Here is a 19,330-nt window from a genome sequence, read left to right as displayed (position 1 = left end):
CAATGGCAGATGTATCTTACTTGGGTTCTTGTCCTGGTCCACACCGCGCTCATGGCTTTCCTGCCACTCCCAACAGGTCTCGCAGTAAGCTCGGATCTGCTCCAGCAGGTGGAGCACCCGGATCTCCCGCCGGCCACGCTTGTCATCGGGCTGTGAATGGATAATGTTATGCAGGGCGGCACTGGCCCTCGCCCGGGCCTCTTTGCTGCCGCGAGAATTTCCAAGCAATACAGAGTCCTTGTCGTTGCCATGGAGTAACTGGATGAGCAGCGGCAGGCACCCGGATTGGCGCATGGCAATGCAGCTGTCCTGAGAGCTCGACATGGCCAGGAGGGTGCGAGACATGTCATCTTTATCATGGGTCCCCAGCATGGACAGCAGAGAGTACACCATTTCCACCTAAACATATGCAGACTTGATTCACTGCAAGCTGACATTATGTTTTTTAATAGTCAAAAAAATTTGTTTAGCATTGAGAACTTCTAAAATCTAGCAAAAGTTAACCTTAGTGCCCAGATGGCTGGTCAGTCGGCGTGGAACAGAGTAGCTCCCGGCACTGCTCATCTCACTGGCGGTGTCATGATCGACCCGGGAACTTGAGCCCTGTCAGGCAAAATAAATACAAGGCAGATTCAAACAACCTGCAGGTCTTCAGAAAACCCAATCAAACACCTTTCAAAAAGTTTACATTTATTTTTCCACTGTAGATATTACACCCTACAAAATGTCATTACCCCCTTTCACACATACAGTCTTTACTGGTAAATAACTGTCAAATTGCCATTTAGAGATCATGAACATGACCTTTTCAAAAATACTAGTAAATATGTGAACATTTAAAAGGAAATCTACATTTAAATAAATATAATTTAAATATATTTAAGTTTAAATTTAGAAATGTACATTTATGAAATATATATATTTATAAAATATATTATATATATAAATTAAATGATATTGAAATTGAAATATAAATATATTAGTATTATATTTATTAGTAGTTTTTATTTTATTATAATTAAGTATATTTATTACATTTATAAATGTATATTTACATTCATGAAATTATGTTTAAAATTAAATTCATATTTATAACATATTTCTCAAATGCATTTTTTTTTATAATTTCCTCTTGTGCTCAGAATATTGTATGTCAAGTTAAGGGAAAGCATTTTATTGTATCACTGAATTTGCTTTATATTGGATTATTTATTTTTTTTATCATAAGTATATACATACAGATAAAAATCTTGAAACCTGAAGATGCATAAAAATAAAATACAATTTGCAAACACAAAATAGAGGCAATTCTCTGTGCTTCGTAAACAATGTATGGCTCTAGTATTAAACTCGATCCCTGCACCTAATCCAGTGACATACAGCTCACACCATCTGTCCAAAAAATACCACACAAGCTTAATGCAAGTGAAACAGTGTAAAATACAAAACCCCCTCCTGTTTCTGCTTAGAATTTCAAAGTCTAACTAGGTCTCTATGATGAACAATAAAACCATTAGCATCTGCATTCAAATCATTACTATTCAAAGCACACCGAAGCTCTTGGCATAGACTGAAAGGGCTTTTTAAAAAGGTTCTGAAATCCTTGGCACCCACTGGCTGAAAAAAGGGCCACCGGAAAACACTTCAGTTCATGAGACCATCAACAAAATGAGTCTAATTTAGTGGGAGACTACTGCAAATAGATTCTGTTCTTACCTGTGAGCATACTGCACTACCACCACCACCACCACCAGAAGCATCTCCTGATGCATGAGCCCCTTCAGTCTGAGTCACAGGGTCATGCTTGACCTGATGATTCAAAGAGGAAGATGAGGAATCAGCATGTTAAAAGGAGTAAATGACACCTACAGAGTGAGTCACACTGCAACAGTGAAGGAAAAGACATTGGTCAAGGCAGGTGGAACATGGGACAGATAACCTGTGTAATCAGCTCTGTGAAGTAGGGATAAATCAGCGTATAGAGATACAGAGCGAGGCGGAGTAGTCTTGAGCTACAGGACAGCAGCTGCAAGAGCACCCGGCTCTTTCTGACCTACATTGCTTCCTCATTCAGCCAACAGGATTGAAACAACAGAGGGGGAGGAAAAGCAGAAGTGTCCAATAGGATTTATCCACTTAAAAGGGAAAATCACGTGCAAACTCGGAGCAAGTTAGTGAGCATGCATACAAAAACTTCCACTTGTGCACTATTTAACTATATAATATACATAGACATCCTGTGGCATGAAATTCCTATCATCCTAGGGAAAGCATGAAATTCATATTTTGACTGGAAATGTAAGACGCTTTGGATAAAAGCATCTGCCAAATGCATAAATGTATGTGCCTAAATGTAACATAGCTGTGCATCCTAAACCTAGGTGACACTACTGTTTTTAACGCTCAGCCACACCGAGCACGATACATTAGTAGAGCATGCAAATCCAATTAAACTTTTATGCGTTTATGCTCAGAAGCATTTTATGTGCACTATTTCCGTTCGCTACAGAACAAGCTCTAAAAGCAGAACATAAGACATTGAAACGTGCACAAAAAAAAAACACTCATGCTGAAATGGAAAATACAGCCTTTCTAAAGAAAATGAATTAAACGTGAAGAGGAACAAATGATTGCACAATCTGACCAAAAATTTCCATTCTGTCAAAATATGATTAACTTTATAAAGCCTAATTTATCATATATTTATTATTTCAAAGTCCTCTAAATTATCAACTTTGTTGAAAAGCCTGTTCATCTTCCACATGCCTTCTGTCATCTGATTGATAGTTTAGACTTTTTTAGCAACTAAAAGCCTTTTAATATATTTGTAAAAACATCCATCTTCAGCTTGTGGATCACGTGTCCTTTTGCTGTGAAATCTTTACAGATTTTTATAAAGTAAACATAAGATTAACTTTTATATTGTTAGTAATATTTCAAGATGAACACTTACTGGACTGAAGGCAAATTAGGTTTACATCATTATCCATACATAATGTTGTATAAAAAGCATGTTAAATTGTGAGTATCAAATATGATCCATTAGGCTTTTGAGGAACATTTATTTTTTTCATCTCTCAATCATTGCGTTGTATTGCACTGCGTTGTTTTGAAACTACAGAGCTTTGATCATTAAACTATAATATGAATATGCATTTTATGTAAGTAGTCTGTTATACTGTTATGAAGATATCATTGATTTACATTACAAGCTATCAGAATTTTATTAGACTTTTCTGTCAAATAAATATCATCAGCACCAACTAAATAAAAGATTATAAATAATAAAAAAATGTCTGAGAGTATGAGCTCTATATTCTCACTATCTCAAACTATATGAGCCATAAACGCCTGATGTATCATATATGATACTCAACATAAAACACACTTTTTGATTTTTTCTTAAACATTTTTTTGTGTAAAGCTTCAATAAGCTGTTCCATTTAAAACATTAGATTTTTCAGACTATTATTTCATATGTCAGGCTTTACATGGTTAAAGGGATAGTTCACTTTGAAATTAAATTTTGGTATGTTTTAGCTTACCTCAAGGGCATCCAAGATGTAGGTGTCTTTTTTCCGCAGTAGTTTCAATTTTGATATTTTTAGGTCAAACCGTTCTTGTCTGTCAGTCATATAATGCAGGTCGATGGTCACTGTCTCAAAACACAAGCACAGAGTCCAAATTAAAACAATTCCTCATCGTCCAAATTAAACAATTCCCCATCGTAAGTACACATTGATGGCCTAAGACACGAAACGAGCGGTTTGTGTGAGAAAACGAACAGTATTTATATCGTTTATACCTCTTGTAACACAGCCACGTCCAAGTGATCTGAGGGCGCGCGCAGACTGGTGCATAGATATATATACACTAGATGTCGCCTTGGCTACTGCATTCGAACTGCCGTAGCCAAGGCGACATCTAGTGTATATATATCTATGCACCAGTCTGCAAGCACGCGCCCTGAGATCACTTGGACATGTATGATATATACACGACATCTAGTGTATATATATCTATGCACTAGTCTGCGCACACGTCACACAGCAGGAAGCGCCCGCGCCCTCAGATCACTTGGACGTGGCTGTGTTACAAGAGGTATAAACTACATAAATACTGTTCGTTTTCTCACACAAACCGCTCGTTTCGTGTCTTAGGCCATCAATGTGTACTTACGATGGGGAATTGTTTAATTTGGACGATGGGGAATTGTTTTAATTTTGACTCTGTGCATGCTCTTTGAGACAGTGACTATAGACCTGCATTATAAGACTGGCAGACAAGAACGGTTTGACCTAAAAATATCAAAATTGAAACTACTGCGGGAAAAAAGACACCTACATCTTGGATGCCCTTGAGGTAAGCTAAAACATACCAAAATTAAATTTCAAAGTGAACTATCCCTTTAAACAAGACTTCACAAAATGACTTTCACTTGGTCTTGTGGACATAAATAAAGATCATAACACTGAGCTGAACTAATTGCTACAAATCCTAAGTGTAACGTTCAATTCTTCCTTCTAAGCACGACTGCAATATAGGCATCAGAATCATCAAGTACCTCTGTGTCGGCCGACTGGGCCTGTAAACGTGTCCGAATCCTCAGCATGTCTTTTTCTATCTGCTGTATCCGAGCGACGCGGCCCTGAAGACAAATGATGGAAACTTCATCACCAAACTGCTGGTTTCATACTCTGAATTTAGAAGCCTGTTTTAGTTTCATGAACAATTTTAGTCTTTCAGTTTCTGCATTTCAGCCCACCTGTGCCCGTTTCTCCATGTCCTGACACGTGCCCAGTTGCTCCTCCATGGCGGCTCGAATCTGCCGGGCCTCGTATTCCAGTTGCCTGCGAGTCATATCGGTCTGGAGAGAAAACTACAACAGCAGAAGAAGTGTGAAGCTACAGAGATCATATAAGGTCCAAAATCATGCAAGTAATGATGTGCATTATATCTACTGCATTGAATATTGTAGCTTTTATACTTTTTACATACATTCTCAGTCAGTGGCAGACTGTCAATCCTTTTGGTCAGGTTTTGTAACTGGGCATAATACCAGTCTTTTTCCTTTTCTTCCTTCTCAAGTTCTGCCATCAACAAAGACCTAATAGAAAGAAAAGTCACTCATGAAAACAACGACATTTGATTTGAATTTTAGACTCACTAAATTCAAGCTGTTATTGATCAAAATGTAATGACAGTAAGGTTCCAGAAGTCAAACTTATTTCCAAACTTGCAACTTATTTCCTCTTTAGAGAAACTGATTGCCAATTTTCAAAAGCAATTAATTTAAATATTTAGAATTTTTAAATGTTTTTGAAGTCTCTTCTGCTCACCAAATCTGCAAAAACAGTAATTTTGTTAATTATTATAATATAAAAAAATATTGGTTTCTTTAAAAATATTAAAAAAATTAATTTATTCCTGTGACCATTACTACTTCTAGTCTTCAGTGTCACATGATCCTTCAGAAACCACTCTTATATGCTGATTTGATGCTCAAGAAACATTTCTTATTATCAACAGTTTTGCATATTTTTGTGGAAACCATGATATTTTTTCTTTTTCAGGATTCTTTGATGAATAGAGAATTTATTTGAAATAGAAATCTTTGTAATATTACAAATGTCTTTACTGTCACTTTTGATCAATTTAATGCACCCTTGCTGAATAATATAATTATTTTATTATTATAATTTTTTTACATTTATATTTCAATTTTTGTTGTTATTCTTTGTTTTACATAATCCTCTGAATTGTACCACAATGCCTTGTATATGTCTTGTACCTTTTGCATTGTACTTGTCTGTAATAAAAACTTACTGACCACAAATATTTGACCGATAGTGTATATATCAGAATATTTTGCAATGAACATAAACTTCTGATATTCAAACACTTCTTCTCTCGAAATCAAAGCTGGCTATCTGGAATGTACCATCATTACCACAGTTTACCATGTAAATCTCATCCAGTAGCAAAACCCTAGAAGAGCTTTAGAAGAAACCTTTAGTTAACATTCTTAAATAAGGATCTAACCGGTCAAATGAACATCTAATGCACAGAATGATCCGTTCATGTGAGCGCTCACCGTTCCTTCTCCAGCTCCTCCAGGTAACCGGCACTGTCTCGACCCCCGCCAGTCACCCCTCTCCTGGGGAAGGAGCTCATGGGACTGGGACTGGGGCTGCTGTCAGCCGAGTGGCCCGAACCGGAGCCCTGCAGAGAGGCCTTGGACCTCAACTTCACGCCTGGGCCCGAGAAGCTGCTGGGGTCGAGACTCATTTCTGCAGGACAGAATGGGAGATGATGATGATGAAGATGCCACACGTACCGTATTTTCCAGAAAATGCCACACCTAACAGTAGATGCGTGTCATTTCGAAGGCTGCATCCTCGAAATAAAACACTGCAGTGTGGGAAATGCTCTATACAAATAAACTTGGGCACACGTAATCCGCATTCGGCACGAATCCAAATGTGTGCATATTGCAATATTTTGCATGCTTGATGTTAACTGCATTATATAAATTGCTTTGGAATAGAAGTCGCAGCATGTTTCAGACGATTAAAAAAAGTATATTCTGGAAATATGGTAGATTAAGGGAAGTTTTTACATCTTTATCTTCACGAAAGACTCTAAGGCAGCATTCGAACTGAAATAAACACCACAAGTGACGGATTTGGAACGGCCTACATATGCAGCAACCACACAAATAGCATTTGATTCTGATAGGGTTTGATATTACCTAGTTGCTAAGCTAACAACAATATTTGGCCAAGCATAAAAATACACAGCACACACAATAATTGGGTGAATAGTTTATCCAAAATTAGTTACTATTTGGAAGTTTGCTTAGGAAACGCACCTATGATGTCTTAAGGCAAGACAATACAGGCAAAAACCTTTTTTTTTTTTTCGTCTTTCAGACGAGTGGAATACACATCTAAGTGTTTATTTTATTGCATTTTATATATTTGCATCTGTAGATTTCAATTACAATACATTTTTAAAGGCCATGTTTTTTTTTCTCTTTTGTTCCCATCTATATTCTGAAGGGTTTTACACAGGGGTTTGTTCATATATCATTTGCCCGATTTATTCCTAAACACACTTTTTCTGACTGTTGACAGTATTTTCTGATTTCTGGAGGTATATAAAGAGATTTCCTAAATTTCCTCTTTAAAAGCCTTTAAAACTACATCAACAAAATCAAACAAGAATTTTAAAACGGGCTCCATCCAATGTTCAGATTTCATTTCTGGAAATGTATGTCAATTAATGCATGTTAACAATTATTTAAACATTACATTTCTTAACTTAATTATTTTAATGTACTGTGATTAATCAAATGGTTAAGTATGGTGATATCTATCAGTTAACATTTTTACCATATTTATCAGTGATGTCTTGAGAGTGAGTTTTTTATGTTAAAATATGCATTGTTCACCGAATAATTCAACTGCCCTCACCTTTAAATCTTTCGAAAAACTCAATCTGCCCTTGCGAGTCTTTAGGGTCCTCTACAATAGTTCCTTGTAGCTGTTTCAAAACCTCCTGAAAGAGAAACAGACATTATCTGTGTGTGGTAGAGTGTTAGAAGCCATCTTCAGATAAAACAACATGATGCACGGAAGGTACCAGAAAAAAAACACGAGATATTTCCATCTCCCACCACAAGAAAAGACTTCTTCTTAAGAAGACTTCTTCAGCCCGCGGCCTGATAAAGAGAAGACAACTTCCATCAAAGAGCTTTGAAGTGCTTTGAAGACGTGCGTGTCAGAGACATAAACAGCTTTGAAGCTGTAAAGATGCACCTGCTACTTCTTTAGTGGCGTGTTCATGCGTGATCTGGCCGTGATAATGCCTGAAAGGCCTTGATTTCTGCTAAGTGTTTTTGATTTAGGCAGGAAAATCAGTGTTGAAAATCAGCTAGCGTTCACTGCTCAACCAAACTTCAGCTTGACAAGGCTTTACACATCATAAACCACCACATTTTGCCGTACTACAAATCAAATGTAGCAGATGTTGCTGATTATATGACTCTGAGTTACTAGAATCTAGCTTTTTACTTTTTCAGAAGAAAACAGAAGTGTGCTTGCTCATACAAAACCCATTGCTATGTTTATGTAGCATGTTTAAGACACTTAAATTATGTTTGGAGCACAAATACTGCAGTTATATTGATGATCAACCACTAGTAATTATTGATTAACAGCAACAAGTCATGTCTGTTGACACAATAACAGTAAAGTATAAGAAAAACATCCAGGCTATTTGTAGAACTTACCACTGCACATATGCTGAGGTTTTGGTCAATGTTCCTTTACGGTTGCGGTCAACATAACTCAAACCCTTGATGATGTCAGTACAGCCCCAAACCATATCAAACGTGAGACTTTTGCAACGCTCGTTCCATTACTCCGAGTTCTCCAGCGTGTTTGCAAGCCGAAAAAAGCCCAAACAATGCGACTGCCTTACAGGAAGCGACTACCTCCCCCTTCCTTCATCCCATCCCGGAGACCCAAAGCCTCATGAAGAGCACAGATGCTTCCCCATTCAGCTCACAGGACCACCCTTCCCAATCGGCCCGGGGTCACCATGTCCACAGCCCAATGGAGACGCGTGGAGAAGGCCAGAGGCGTCCAGAAGGGAAAGGTCACACATGAACATGCTGTTTATCATCCCTTATCCAGTAGAAAAGAACAACACGGGGTTATTCTGTGTCTAAGGAGAGTCACTCGGGTGTTTTCTCCTTAGGGAGCATGACGTCACACTGAGCCGTCTCAGGAAACAACAGCTTCATTATAGGGGAGGTCATATGATTACAGACCCCTTTACTGCACTGTGAGTCAGAGGGATGAAACGATAGCATCATCATTCACTCCGCTGGTTAAAGACAACATGGCCTCCATTTATGCTCTTAAGAAATGTCTCTGGTCTTTTAAAAATAATCTTCATTAAAATACAACACAATTTCAAAATATAAAATACAAGGTAATATAATATAAAATCGTATTATATAAAATTAAATTAATGAAAATATCAAATTAAAAATAATATATTACAAATATTTCAAATTAAAAATATATATAATAAACAATATAACGTATATAGGCCTAATATAAAATAATAAAATATAATTATATATATTTAAAAATTAAAAAGGAAACACTACAATAAAACAATTAAAAAAATTTAATTAAAAACAAAATTAAACATATCTAATACAAAACAAAAATATTTCATAAATTAAAATATAAATTATAAAACTTAATATTAATGATCACTATGTTTAAATCATTAACACTTACTATGAACAATAGTAACTGTGCTAGATGCTTGACTAATATACAAAAAAACTATGCAAATTAAACACATTAAGAGTTCACATTTTTTTAAAGGTCTACTTGCTAATATTACAAAAGTGATTTGCTGAAATCCTAAAATAACCTTTATGAGAGTAGATTACAGCTATAATAACATTTTCAACAGCCAAATCCACAATCAAATTGACTTCAATATCCTAATGCGTCTGAGGCTATAATGGAAGTCCTAGTTTTTCCTCTTCCCAGAGTCAAGGTCCGAAGGAGTCAGGTTACAGCGATGCAGATGCCCTTGGTACAATATTAGAGTCAGACAGCCACTCATGTGCGAAGCTGCAAGCACACAACACTTTTAAAAATGTCATCCTATCCTCCCAGTAATGGAAATCAATGTTCCTAGGCAGCCATCTGCAGGGAGCCTGAAATACTCGCATATCTGATTCCTATCTAGCATGCATTTCATCTGACCTGGAGTCAGACGAGACCCGTGGGCCTGCGGTGGGAGGTATTGTTCGAGTGTGAGAGGAGGGGACCGGGTTCGAGTGGGCGGATGGAAGGTCTCTTTGCTTTCCCAGTGATAAAGGTAGAACGTCCTTGAAACGTGGAAAGAAAACATCACATGACACACATGGCATGCACTCAGGAAAAAACAAGCGTGGCGACTGACGACAAACAAGATTTAAACCATGAACTAGGCTACTCTTCTAAAAAAGACTGAGGCTTAGGCTGAGAACATGACATCAATAAATGAAATTATCAATTCAATAAGCTTCTCAATCAACATTATATCAACATTATATCAATCAACATATCCTGTTCTTTGTGGAAACCAATATGAAGAACTGATGCACCAAAAATTTCCCATAACAAGTTTAATCAATTAATTAATCAACTTTATTTAATAATCAACACTTATGTTGTATTTATTATTTGTAATAAAAAAAATTATTTATTAATTTGTTGTTGAAATATAAACAGTTAAACGGTGACTGAATAAATCTGTCATGAAAGCAAGTTATTACAAACATAAATATAATTTAACAAAGACAACAGGTTATTAAGTAAAAATATGACTATGATAAAACGAATATGTTATATAGTGCAAATATTTAGCAAAAGTTATTCGGTTTTTTTTCTAGCTTTACTGAGGTAAACGTAATGTGACATTGATTGTTTACAAGCTGTTTTACTGACGTGAAACACTGAGCGATTACGGTACACTCTCAGAAAAAAAAGGTACAAAAGCTGTCACTGTGGCGGTACCTTTTCAAAAGGTACACTTTTGTACCTAAAGAGTGCATATTAGTCCCTCAAAGGTACATATTGGTACCAAAAGTGTACATATTAGTACCTAAATGGTACATTTTAGAACCTTTTTGAAGGGTACTGTCCCATTGACAGCTTTTGTACCTTTTTTTCTTAGAGTGTACGGTACTGTTTCTTTCAGCACACCTTCTGATGTTCCTTCACGTTTGTTTTGTGCTATAACTAGTAGTAAAGAGTAGCTACAGCGATCTGTCACGCCACTGTGAAGGTAGTCTCGTGTAGCCAGAGCTTCAGACTGACGGCAGAAGGTCTTGACTATCAGCTTTTCTTGGCCAAGGACCGGCCAAGAGGACGTTTGACTGACATGTAAAGCAACCAATCACAGTTCGTTTTGTTCCGCGTCAAGTTTAGGGGCGTGACAATATAATGTCGATGTCCCTACAATAACAAACAATAGAGCCGTGAACTTCCCATACTTTTGAAAATCCAGCGTTTAGTTGATCCAGATACGCGCTCATTGAAAGAAACAACTCTTTCTTCTTCCACGAAGGGTTTTGGCGTCACAGTATTTGTTTCTTCTAGGCAGATCGATAAATAACGCGACATGTCTCCCAGACATCCTGTATTCAACCAATCATATCGCGCCTTTGAATCTCCTGAAGTGTTTCCAGAAAAGTGTGCCATATGCATCAGACGTTCAGCCAACGGTCCATTGAGTCTCAGTCAAATCAGTCTGAGGCTGACTAGGCTGACTCATTGACTAGAATAACTAACAAAAGCTGAGACTTTGTTTCATATCAGATTCAATTGTGATTATTGAATGGTAGGCGTGCTGAAATAATGTTTAGTGGAGTTTTGTTCATGAATCAGCTGAAAAGGGCATAGACTAAAACATTTTGGTTCATCAAAATGAAGATCATTTACGATAAAAAAATATACATTGTCAACCCAACGCTAACGTCCACACAGCTGACATGTGACTGTTGTAGATTATCCACTGACAATCGAAACACGCAATCAGGGAAGCGCTAATTAAACGTCACCATTTTGATCAATGATTTTGGCCCTCCAAAATTAAATATTTTCAGTTGCTGAAATTTTGGTGCATCACTACTAAGTAAGAACTAACCTAAAAATAAGGTTGGAGAACATTATACACTCACAAACACAACATCTAGACCTAACTAATACTTTAGAGATTAAGAAAAAAACAAACTCTGGACAGAAAAGGCAATGTCTAAGCAGATTTTTCCCCTGCAACGCTGCCCTTTTCTGGGCAAGGTGCAAACTATGTCCAGGAAATCCACCAGAGATGTTTCATTAGAAGATTACAACATTCTGAGTCATTAATGTAGGAACAAATGAGCATTATTAGCTGAGCTCATCACATAGAGAAAGCGAATTTATTTATACGCCATGCTGCATAGAAAACCTCAAACATCAATGTGACGAAATAATGGAAGATTTGGGTCATAATTCAGGACCATTATGAGGAGAAATGAATCTGAAAGAGAACGATAGTTGATGTACCCCAATGACATCCATAGTGGGAAAAAAATCTATGGAAGTCAATGAGGTACATCAACTGTTTGGATATCGAAATTCTTCAAAATATCTTCTTTTTTTGTTCAGCAAAAGAAAGAAATTCATATCAGTTTGAAACAACTTGAGGGTGAGTAAATGACAGAATGTTCATTTTTAAGTGAACCATTCCTTTTAAACAGCCATGTATGAGACACATCATGGCCATATTCCAGGACGACAATGTCAAGATTCATCCGGCTCAGATTGTGAAAGAATGGTTGGGAGGATCATGAAGAATCATTTTCACACATGAATCGTCTCCTCTGAGTCCAGATCTTAAATTCATTGAGAGTCTCTGGGATGTGCTGGAGGTGTCAATTGTCAATACAAGATCTTGACCAAAAATATATGCGCTTCTTGATGGGAATAAATGTTGTGATGCTACTTCCATCAAGAGGTGCATACATTTTTGGTCAAAATCTTGTATTGACAATTCTGACAACCATTCTTTCACAATCTAAACCTGATGAATCTTGACATTGTCATCCTGGATTATGGCCATGATGTTTCTTCATACATGGTTGTTTAAGAAATTATTATTATTAATTATTATTAATTATTAATTATTATTATTAGTAGTAGGAGTAAATAAAAATATATTGTAAAATATTTTAAAAATATGTATATGTATAATATTTAAAAATAATTATATTTTTTTACATTACAACTGTAAAATTACATATCAATATTTCATAATAAAATATATTATATATTATACTTTGATAAATATTATAAATATTTCATTTTATATTAAAATATTACAATATTGAACTTAATTTCTTCATTTTCAAGCATAAAACCATCAAACTTTTATTTTGACAGAAAACTGCATATAAATCTTGCATCGCTTTCTCATGTTGATTAATAAACAGCTAAACTCAACTAAAATGCTGCTCTGGTAGTTGGATTTGGGAGCAGGGAGGGGAAGCCCAGACGCTGAGACATGCATGCTGTTTGTTTTCTGCCCGCAGATGTTTGTTTCAGCTGGCCGGAGGGGAAGGGAAATGACTGCAGGGTGAAGCGGAGCTGCATTCATGCGACGAACAAAGACAGGAAGGGAGATTCTCTAAATTAAGCTGCGAGTCTCTCACAGGCTGGGAAACGGAAGCGGCCTCTGAACACTTCCATGCAAAATAGGAAAATGTTTATATATTGGAGTGCATAGCACTTGTGAATAAAAATGAAAGTGGTTTTCCTTCTGTGACACTTCAACACTAAACCACAGTTACCATGGACAGAGGAAGATGGAGAGGCAGCGGTTTAGTGTTGCAGGTTTAAACGTCAAGATAAGAGGAAAGCAAATCCTGTCAAAAATACTGCCTTTCTCACAGCATTTCACAAGAATGAGGAAAAAAGACCATCTGAAGTTTCATCGGCAGAGGGCAGCACATGAATGATATGAGGAACATACAATACACTGAAAATAGATTTATTTTTATGTTTTTCATACATAGATTTTTATAATAGAATTTTTCAATTAAATGACTAATTGGATTTTATATTCATATACATTTGTCAGATGTTTTTATCCAAAGCAACTTGCATTGCATTTAACTCTTTCCCCGCCATTGACTGAGTTTTCCGTCATTTACGACACAGCGCTTCCATGCCCTTGATGGAAATTTCCGGCAATTCGGGTTTTCACTGTTATACGGTCAGGTGTGCCGTTATGCATCTTCTGAAATAGTTCAGAATCTCCGGATTAAAACAAAGGCGAAAAAGCAGCAGAAATAAGCTATAGAAACAAGCATTGCTTACACATGTAAAATAACACAATCATCAAACATTAAACCGCATATAAATCAAAACTGTCTAATGTTAGTGGATGAAATGTTGACCCAGGACGAGTTAAAGGACTGTGAAGCATTAGGGGTGTTGATGGACTTGATCTACTCCATCTGTGTTTTGATAATCGTTCTGAATCTGGTCCAGATGTAGTCTTTAACAAAAATGTGATTTTCTCAGCTTTTTATTCTGTTCTTTTTTTTTTTTTCGTTTTATTTTTTTATGAAACTTACCCACATTCAAGTGTTAATAAGAATGCATGAAGCTAGAATAAAACAGATTATTTTGTTTAAAAGCAGAGGCTCTGTTCTTTTCTTTCTTTTGATATATGTGACCCTGGATCACAAAACCAGTCACACGGGTATATTTGTGGCAATAGCCAACAATACATTGCATGGGTCAAAATGATAGATTTTTCTTTTATGCCAAAAATCATTTGGATATTAAATAAAGATCATGTTCCATGAAGATATTTTGTAAATTTCCTACCATAAATATATAAAACATTTATTTTTGTGAGTGAATGCTGCATAATCGCCAACATAAATGAACAACTTTAAAGGCGATTTTCTCAATGTTTCGATTTTTTTGCACCCTCAGATTCCAGATTTTCAAATAGTTGTATCTCAGCCAAATATTGTCCTATCCTAACAAATCATACATCAATGGAAAGCTTATTTATTCAGCTTTCATATAATGTATACATCTCAATTGCAAATATTCTGGCGGCCATGAAAGGCTTGTGAAAATGATCAAAAACGCTGGCGGTCAAGAATGAAGCCATAATTGTTTTTCAGTTCTAGCATTCCCATGGGAATCGATACGCTCTGCTGTTTGAGCAAATATTCAAACTCATGTCTATTTGTATCCTATAATGTGTGTGCAAAAATAGTTTCAAATATGAAGCTTACATAATAAAAAAGAATATCTGTATAATACTTTTCATAATACACAGTTTCAAAGCAGCTTTACGTTTATCATAAATAAATGAAAAAACGTGCTATTCTTTAAAATATCATCACTCATGGAGGATCTCTATGCGCAGTGCAAAGAGCTGACTAATCGATAATGAAATCTGTTTTTGATTATTATCATTAATTTAGAGATTTGATCAATTAGCAGTTGCAGTCGTAGAAATAGCAGCAACTTTAAAACTGGACGGCAGCATGAAGGACTCGGCACAGATGCACTTCTGGCCTCCGCAGAATCTGTCACAGTTGAAACGCACTAGACAAACCCAGTTGTTTAAACACTATGATTACGTACAGGGATGACATAACCACTGGCACCAGGGCGGCCAGAATGTGCCTAAAATCAGATCATCCTAATGAAAGAGGTTAAGCCCAAAACGTCTTACATAAGCCAAACATCAACAGGGATTCACTTCCTGAGACACGACACAGGAAAATATGATTTCGCTCTTATTCTTTTTTTAGAAGCAAATAGATGACAACTTCCTTGAGGAATAGGGACACCCAGAGTTTAGACAATCCCTCATTTGGAGCCGTGATGACAAGGACATCTGAAGAGCAGGATACTTTCTTGGACATAGAATTAATGCACAAAAAAAGCAAGGTAATACTATTTTCAAGTGTCCTTGTTACATATGTTACATGTACTTTCCATAGTAATAACAGTAAATTATGCATAATTACATGCAACTAACACTCAATCAAATCCTAATCCTACCCTAACCTTACAGTAAGTACATGTAGTTGCTTAATATTATTCAGTACTTAAATGTATAATTACACTTAACGAGACCTTAAAATAAAGGGTCCCACTTTATATTAAGTGGCTTTAAGTACTATGTATTTACATTGAAATTAATAATTTGATACAATGTACTTATTGTGTAACTACATGTTTTTACATTGTACTTATATTTTAAAAATTCCTGCATGTAATTACAGCTGTAATTTATGTAATTACATTTGTAATTACACAGTTGACCCTTCCATTACATCTTAACTCACCCATAAAGTGTAACCAAAAGCAATATTTCAAATCAACATGAAATCAAAATGGATCCTATTTACTTAACTCACATTGAATGAATTTAGAAAGATGATCACCAAGTCCATGTAGAATGGTAAATGTTTACACGGTAGTTTACACAATGTTTACACAGGTTAATGAAACTATAGGCAAATAGCCTTGACTTTAGGCTGCTGTACAATTACAGTCGCTTAACAATAATCTAGTTATTAAAGTAAGGATTAGCTTTAAATGTAATAAAAGTATGCCAATAATATGACATTTTTAGTATTTATAGCAATATTCAGTCTTGCCCCACATTTTCTCATTGGAAATACAGCACATTAAGGAAGTAAAATTCACTTTCACGCTGACTATGAGTGACTTCAAAGTGAACGAGAGCAGTTTAGCAAAGCATAATGGCAAACATGATGCCATTAAACACACACACACACACAAAAAAAAAATCATTCTGATCTGCTAACTTTTAAAACGGACACCTTTACTGCTGCTTTTCCCAATGATTTTCCCCGAGCCAACCAAAAAAAGACCTCTGTTAACCCTTAAGGACTCTGCAACGTATGAACATGAGGAGACAATCTGCTTCTGCTTCAAAGATTCTCCCTTAGCAACACCAATCTCACGTCTTCAGAGCAACATAAAGAGACTTTCACACGTATTAGACAGTGCAATGGCGTGACAGCAACCCGTTTCCACGCGGATCTTTAGCACGATATATCTGCACATATCTTTATCATGAACTCGCTTGAACCTCGTCTTTAAATTGTGCAGACAATCCGGGTTGACAGGCTCGCTTTAAAACTTCCACATTAGCCAACTTTTAATGTCTCACCACATTCATTTTAGGCCTAAAGTTCTTTCAAAAACCCTCTCTCCTTTTTTCTTTTCCTTCCCGAGAGACTGCCAGGTCACATCTAATTTCTTAATGTCCACCTAGCAGGCTGCCGCTTCCACTTCAAAAGCTCGACTCAAAGAAGTGCCTGAGAACACTGCCTTTGGTGTCAGAAGCTGCTAGAAGAAAGAGTACTTAGAGGGAAATCAGCGGCGGAGGATGACATTTTAAGTCTTGAAAGTCTGCAACATTAAAAGCAAGCCCAAACATAGAGCATTTGGATGACAAAATGAGTCACTGAGGCGTTTAAGTACAAACCCTTTGAGGTTGAAAACTGAAATTGACAAAAAGGTAGGAGGAAAACGTACAGAGGTTTAGTTGTTCCTGTTCTAGTTTACTAGCACTCTCTCTTCAGAATGTTGTAGGTTTTAACAAACTGGCTACACAATTTTTCATTGCTAGTTATTGCATGACAAAGAGATATTTTTCACCCTACAGAATAACGTGCACCAATACATTTTGCACAGTAGATTGCAGAGGGATGATGCATTTTTATAGGCTAAACCCAGATTGCAAATTAGCATTTAGCACAACATCCTGAAATCAATGGGTTTTTGGTTTAAAAGCCTGAAATAAGGTCTGGGTTGGCACGGGTTCAAGATATTCTAACGTTTCATTCTGTGACAAAAACATCAGTAATACTCTACAGGTGAAACTCGAAAAATTAGAATATCTTGCAAAAGTTAATTTCAGTAATTCAACTTAAAAGGTGAAACTAATAAATTATATAGACTCATTACATGCAACGTCAGTACAATTAAAATTTTGATGAATATTTTCATAAGCTGTAAGCCATAATCATCAAAATTATAACAAATAAAGGCTTGAAATATCTCACTTTGCATGTAATGAGTCTATATCATTTATTAGTTTCACTTTTTAAGTTGAATTACTGAAATTAACTTTTGCAAGATATTCTAATTTTTCGAGTTTGACCTGTATTGTATTTTTTTTAAGCTTTTACTTGCTAACAAGTGGCTAAATGGTTGGACTTGGTTATTGAGGACATTAATAGTCATTACGCCGAACAGGTAAACTAATCTACTTACTAGTCTTCTTTTACAGTTTATAATTGCAATTCTAATTTCAAGGAACATATTTTTTTAAATAAAGACCAAAAGAGCTGTCAGAAGATTAGTGAAGGTGACACTGAAGTCATGCGACTGTGATGTATTTTGTTTACAGCTTATGTTTAGCTTTTTACTTCTGCTGATTGTATTTATGCTGTAAAATTTGTATTCATTTGTGAAGATTATCATGATGAATCAAACTTTTTATTGGTAATCCAAAAGCCAATGGAAAAGTCCATTGGGTTATTGTCAAGGAGACCATGCTTATGTATGGGTTGGTCTACAAAAATATAACATGGTGATATAGCATAGATCACAATAAAACAATACTGATATCCTTTGTTTAAAATACAGTAATTCAAAAAGCTGTTTTATTTATAGTATGCAATTATATCCTTTGCTCGTTTGGATATTGGTCAAGCAGAAGTAATTGAAAACATTGTAGAGCAGTAAAATATACAGACATGAATAAAAACAAATCAATGCAAATGTCAAAGCATCACTGCTGGTCTATAAACTTCACACATAATACTATACTTATAATTCATACTTATAAATAGGCACTTCTTCAGGCTCAGTTTTAGAAAGCACTATTTGTTTTAACAGCACACCTTTTTGATTTGGTAAACTTAACTCAAAAATAGATGATCACCACAGCACTCTATGAATCAAAAAAGACCTGGTTTTGATGTCATGTCGTCAAGAACACGGTTAGGCCGCTGTGTGATATAAACAGACACTGTACCTTCATATTAGACGCCTCAGTCTCTAGTTTGGTGAGGTGGTTGGAGTTGTCCTCGAGCTCTTGTCTAAGGTTGGAGTTCTCCATCTTTAGTGCCTCCACTTGCTTCAGCAGCTGATCATAAGATGCTGCAGCCATCTTGGACTATCTCTTGACCTGCAACATCCAAGAAAGGAGGAACAATCACATGTGATGCTCGATTAATATGACCGATGCCAAAATTGATTGAACATTTTTGACTGAAATACAAATTGACCAAAGGGAGCAAAATATCTGCAGATCATGATTTGATTTGGTTGATTTAACCAATAGCCTTTTTGTCCAGATCAAAATGAAAAAATATCTGATCAAAGGAAATAAGCAAACACATACAACTGCAGAATCAGCATTTACATGGTGATATAACATAATATGGATCACAATAAAAGAATATTGCTATTCTTTGTTTAAAATATAGGAATTCAAAAAGCTGTTTTATATGCATTGTGCAATTATATCCTTCGCTCGTTTGGATTTTGGTAAAGCAGAAGTAATTATAGCTTTAGTTTGCTGCATATAGCCTTTTTGCAGATGTGCGCTAAAAAAATGCTTTAAAAACATATACACAGAATATATATATATACATTTATATATCATGCAAATATTTATATTTTTCTGAGCATTT

The 19,330-nt window shown here is 35.9% G+C and overlaps 1 protein-coding gene across 2 annotated transcripts in view; it reads right to left on the bottom strand.

Moving 5' to 3' along the window:
• The window catches only part of apc (APC regulator of WNT signaling pathway), a 36,953-nt gene that overhangs the window by 9,160 nt on the left and 8,463 nt on the right, over window positions 1–19,330 (bottom strand). Inside the window, exons 3-11 of one of the 2 annotated variants that reach the window (XM_081355004.1) lie at window positions 18,670–18,822; window positions 7,476–7,560; window positions 6,095–6,290; window positions 4,999–5,107; window positions 4,766–4,879; window positions 4,565–4,648; window positions 1,717–1,809; window positions 505–603; window positions 21–399 (exon numbers count right to left, since the gene is read on the bottom strand). In XM_081355004.1, coding sequence (XP_081211130.1) covers window positions 21–399; window positions 505–603; window positions 1,717–1,809; window positions 4,565–4,648; window positions 4,766–4,879; window positions 4,999–5,107; window positions 6,095–6,290; window positions 7,476–7,560; window positions 18,670–18,804 — 1,294 coding nt within the window. In that variant the 5' untranslated portion in view covers window positions 18,805–18,822. Of the gene's footprint in view, window positions 1–20; window positions 400–504; window positions 604–1,716; window positions 1,810–4,564; window positions 4,649–4,765; window positions 4,880–4,998; window positions 5,108–6,094; window positions 6,291–7,475; window positions 7,561–8,293; window positions 8,443–18,669; window positions 18,823–19,330 lie in introns of those variants that run through there. The other variant, XM_081355005.1, reaches the window with a different exon arrangement.

This window comes from Scardinius erythrophthalmus (genome assembly GCF_964197995.2).
Source record: "Scardinius erythrophthalmus genome assembly, chromosome: 23".
Taxonomy (NCBI): Eukaryota; Metazoa; Chordata; class Actinopteri; order Cypriniformes; family Leuciscidae; genus Scardinius; species Scardinius erythrophthalmus.
Note: the sequence above shows the minus strand (reverse complement) of the source record. Positions and strands in the feature narration are given on the sequence as shown.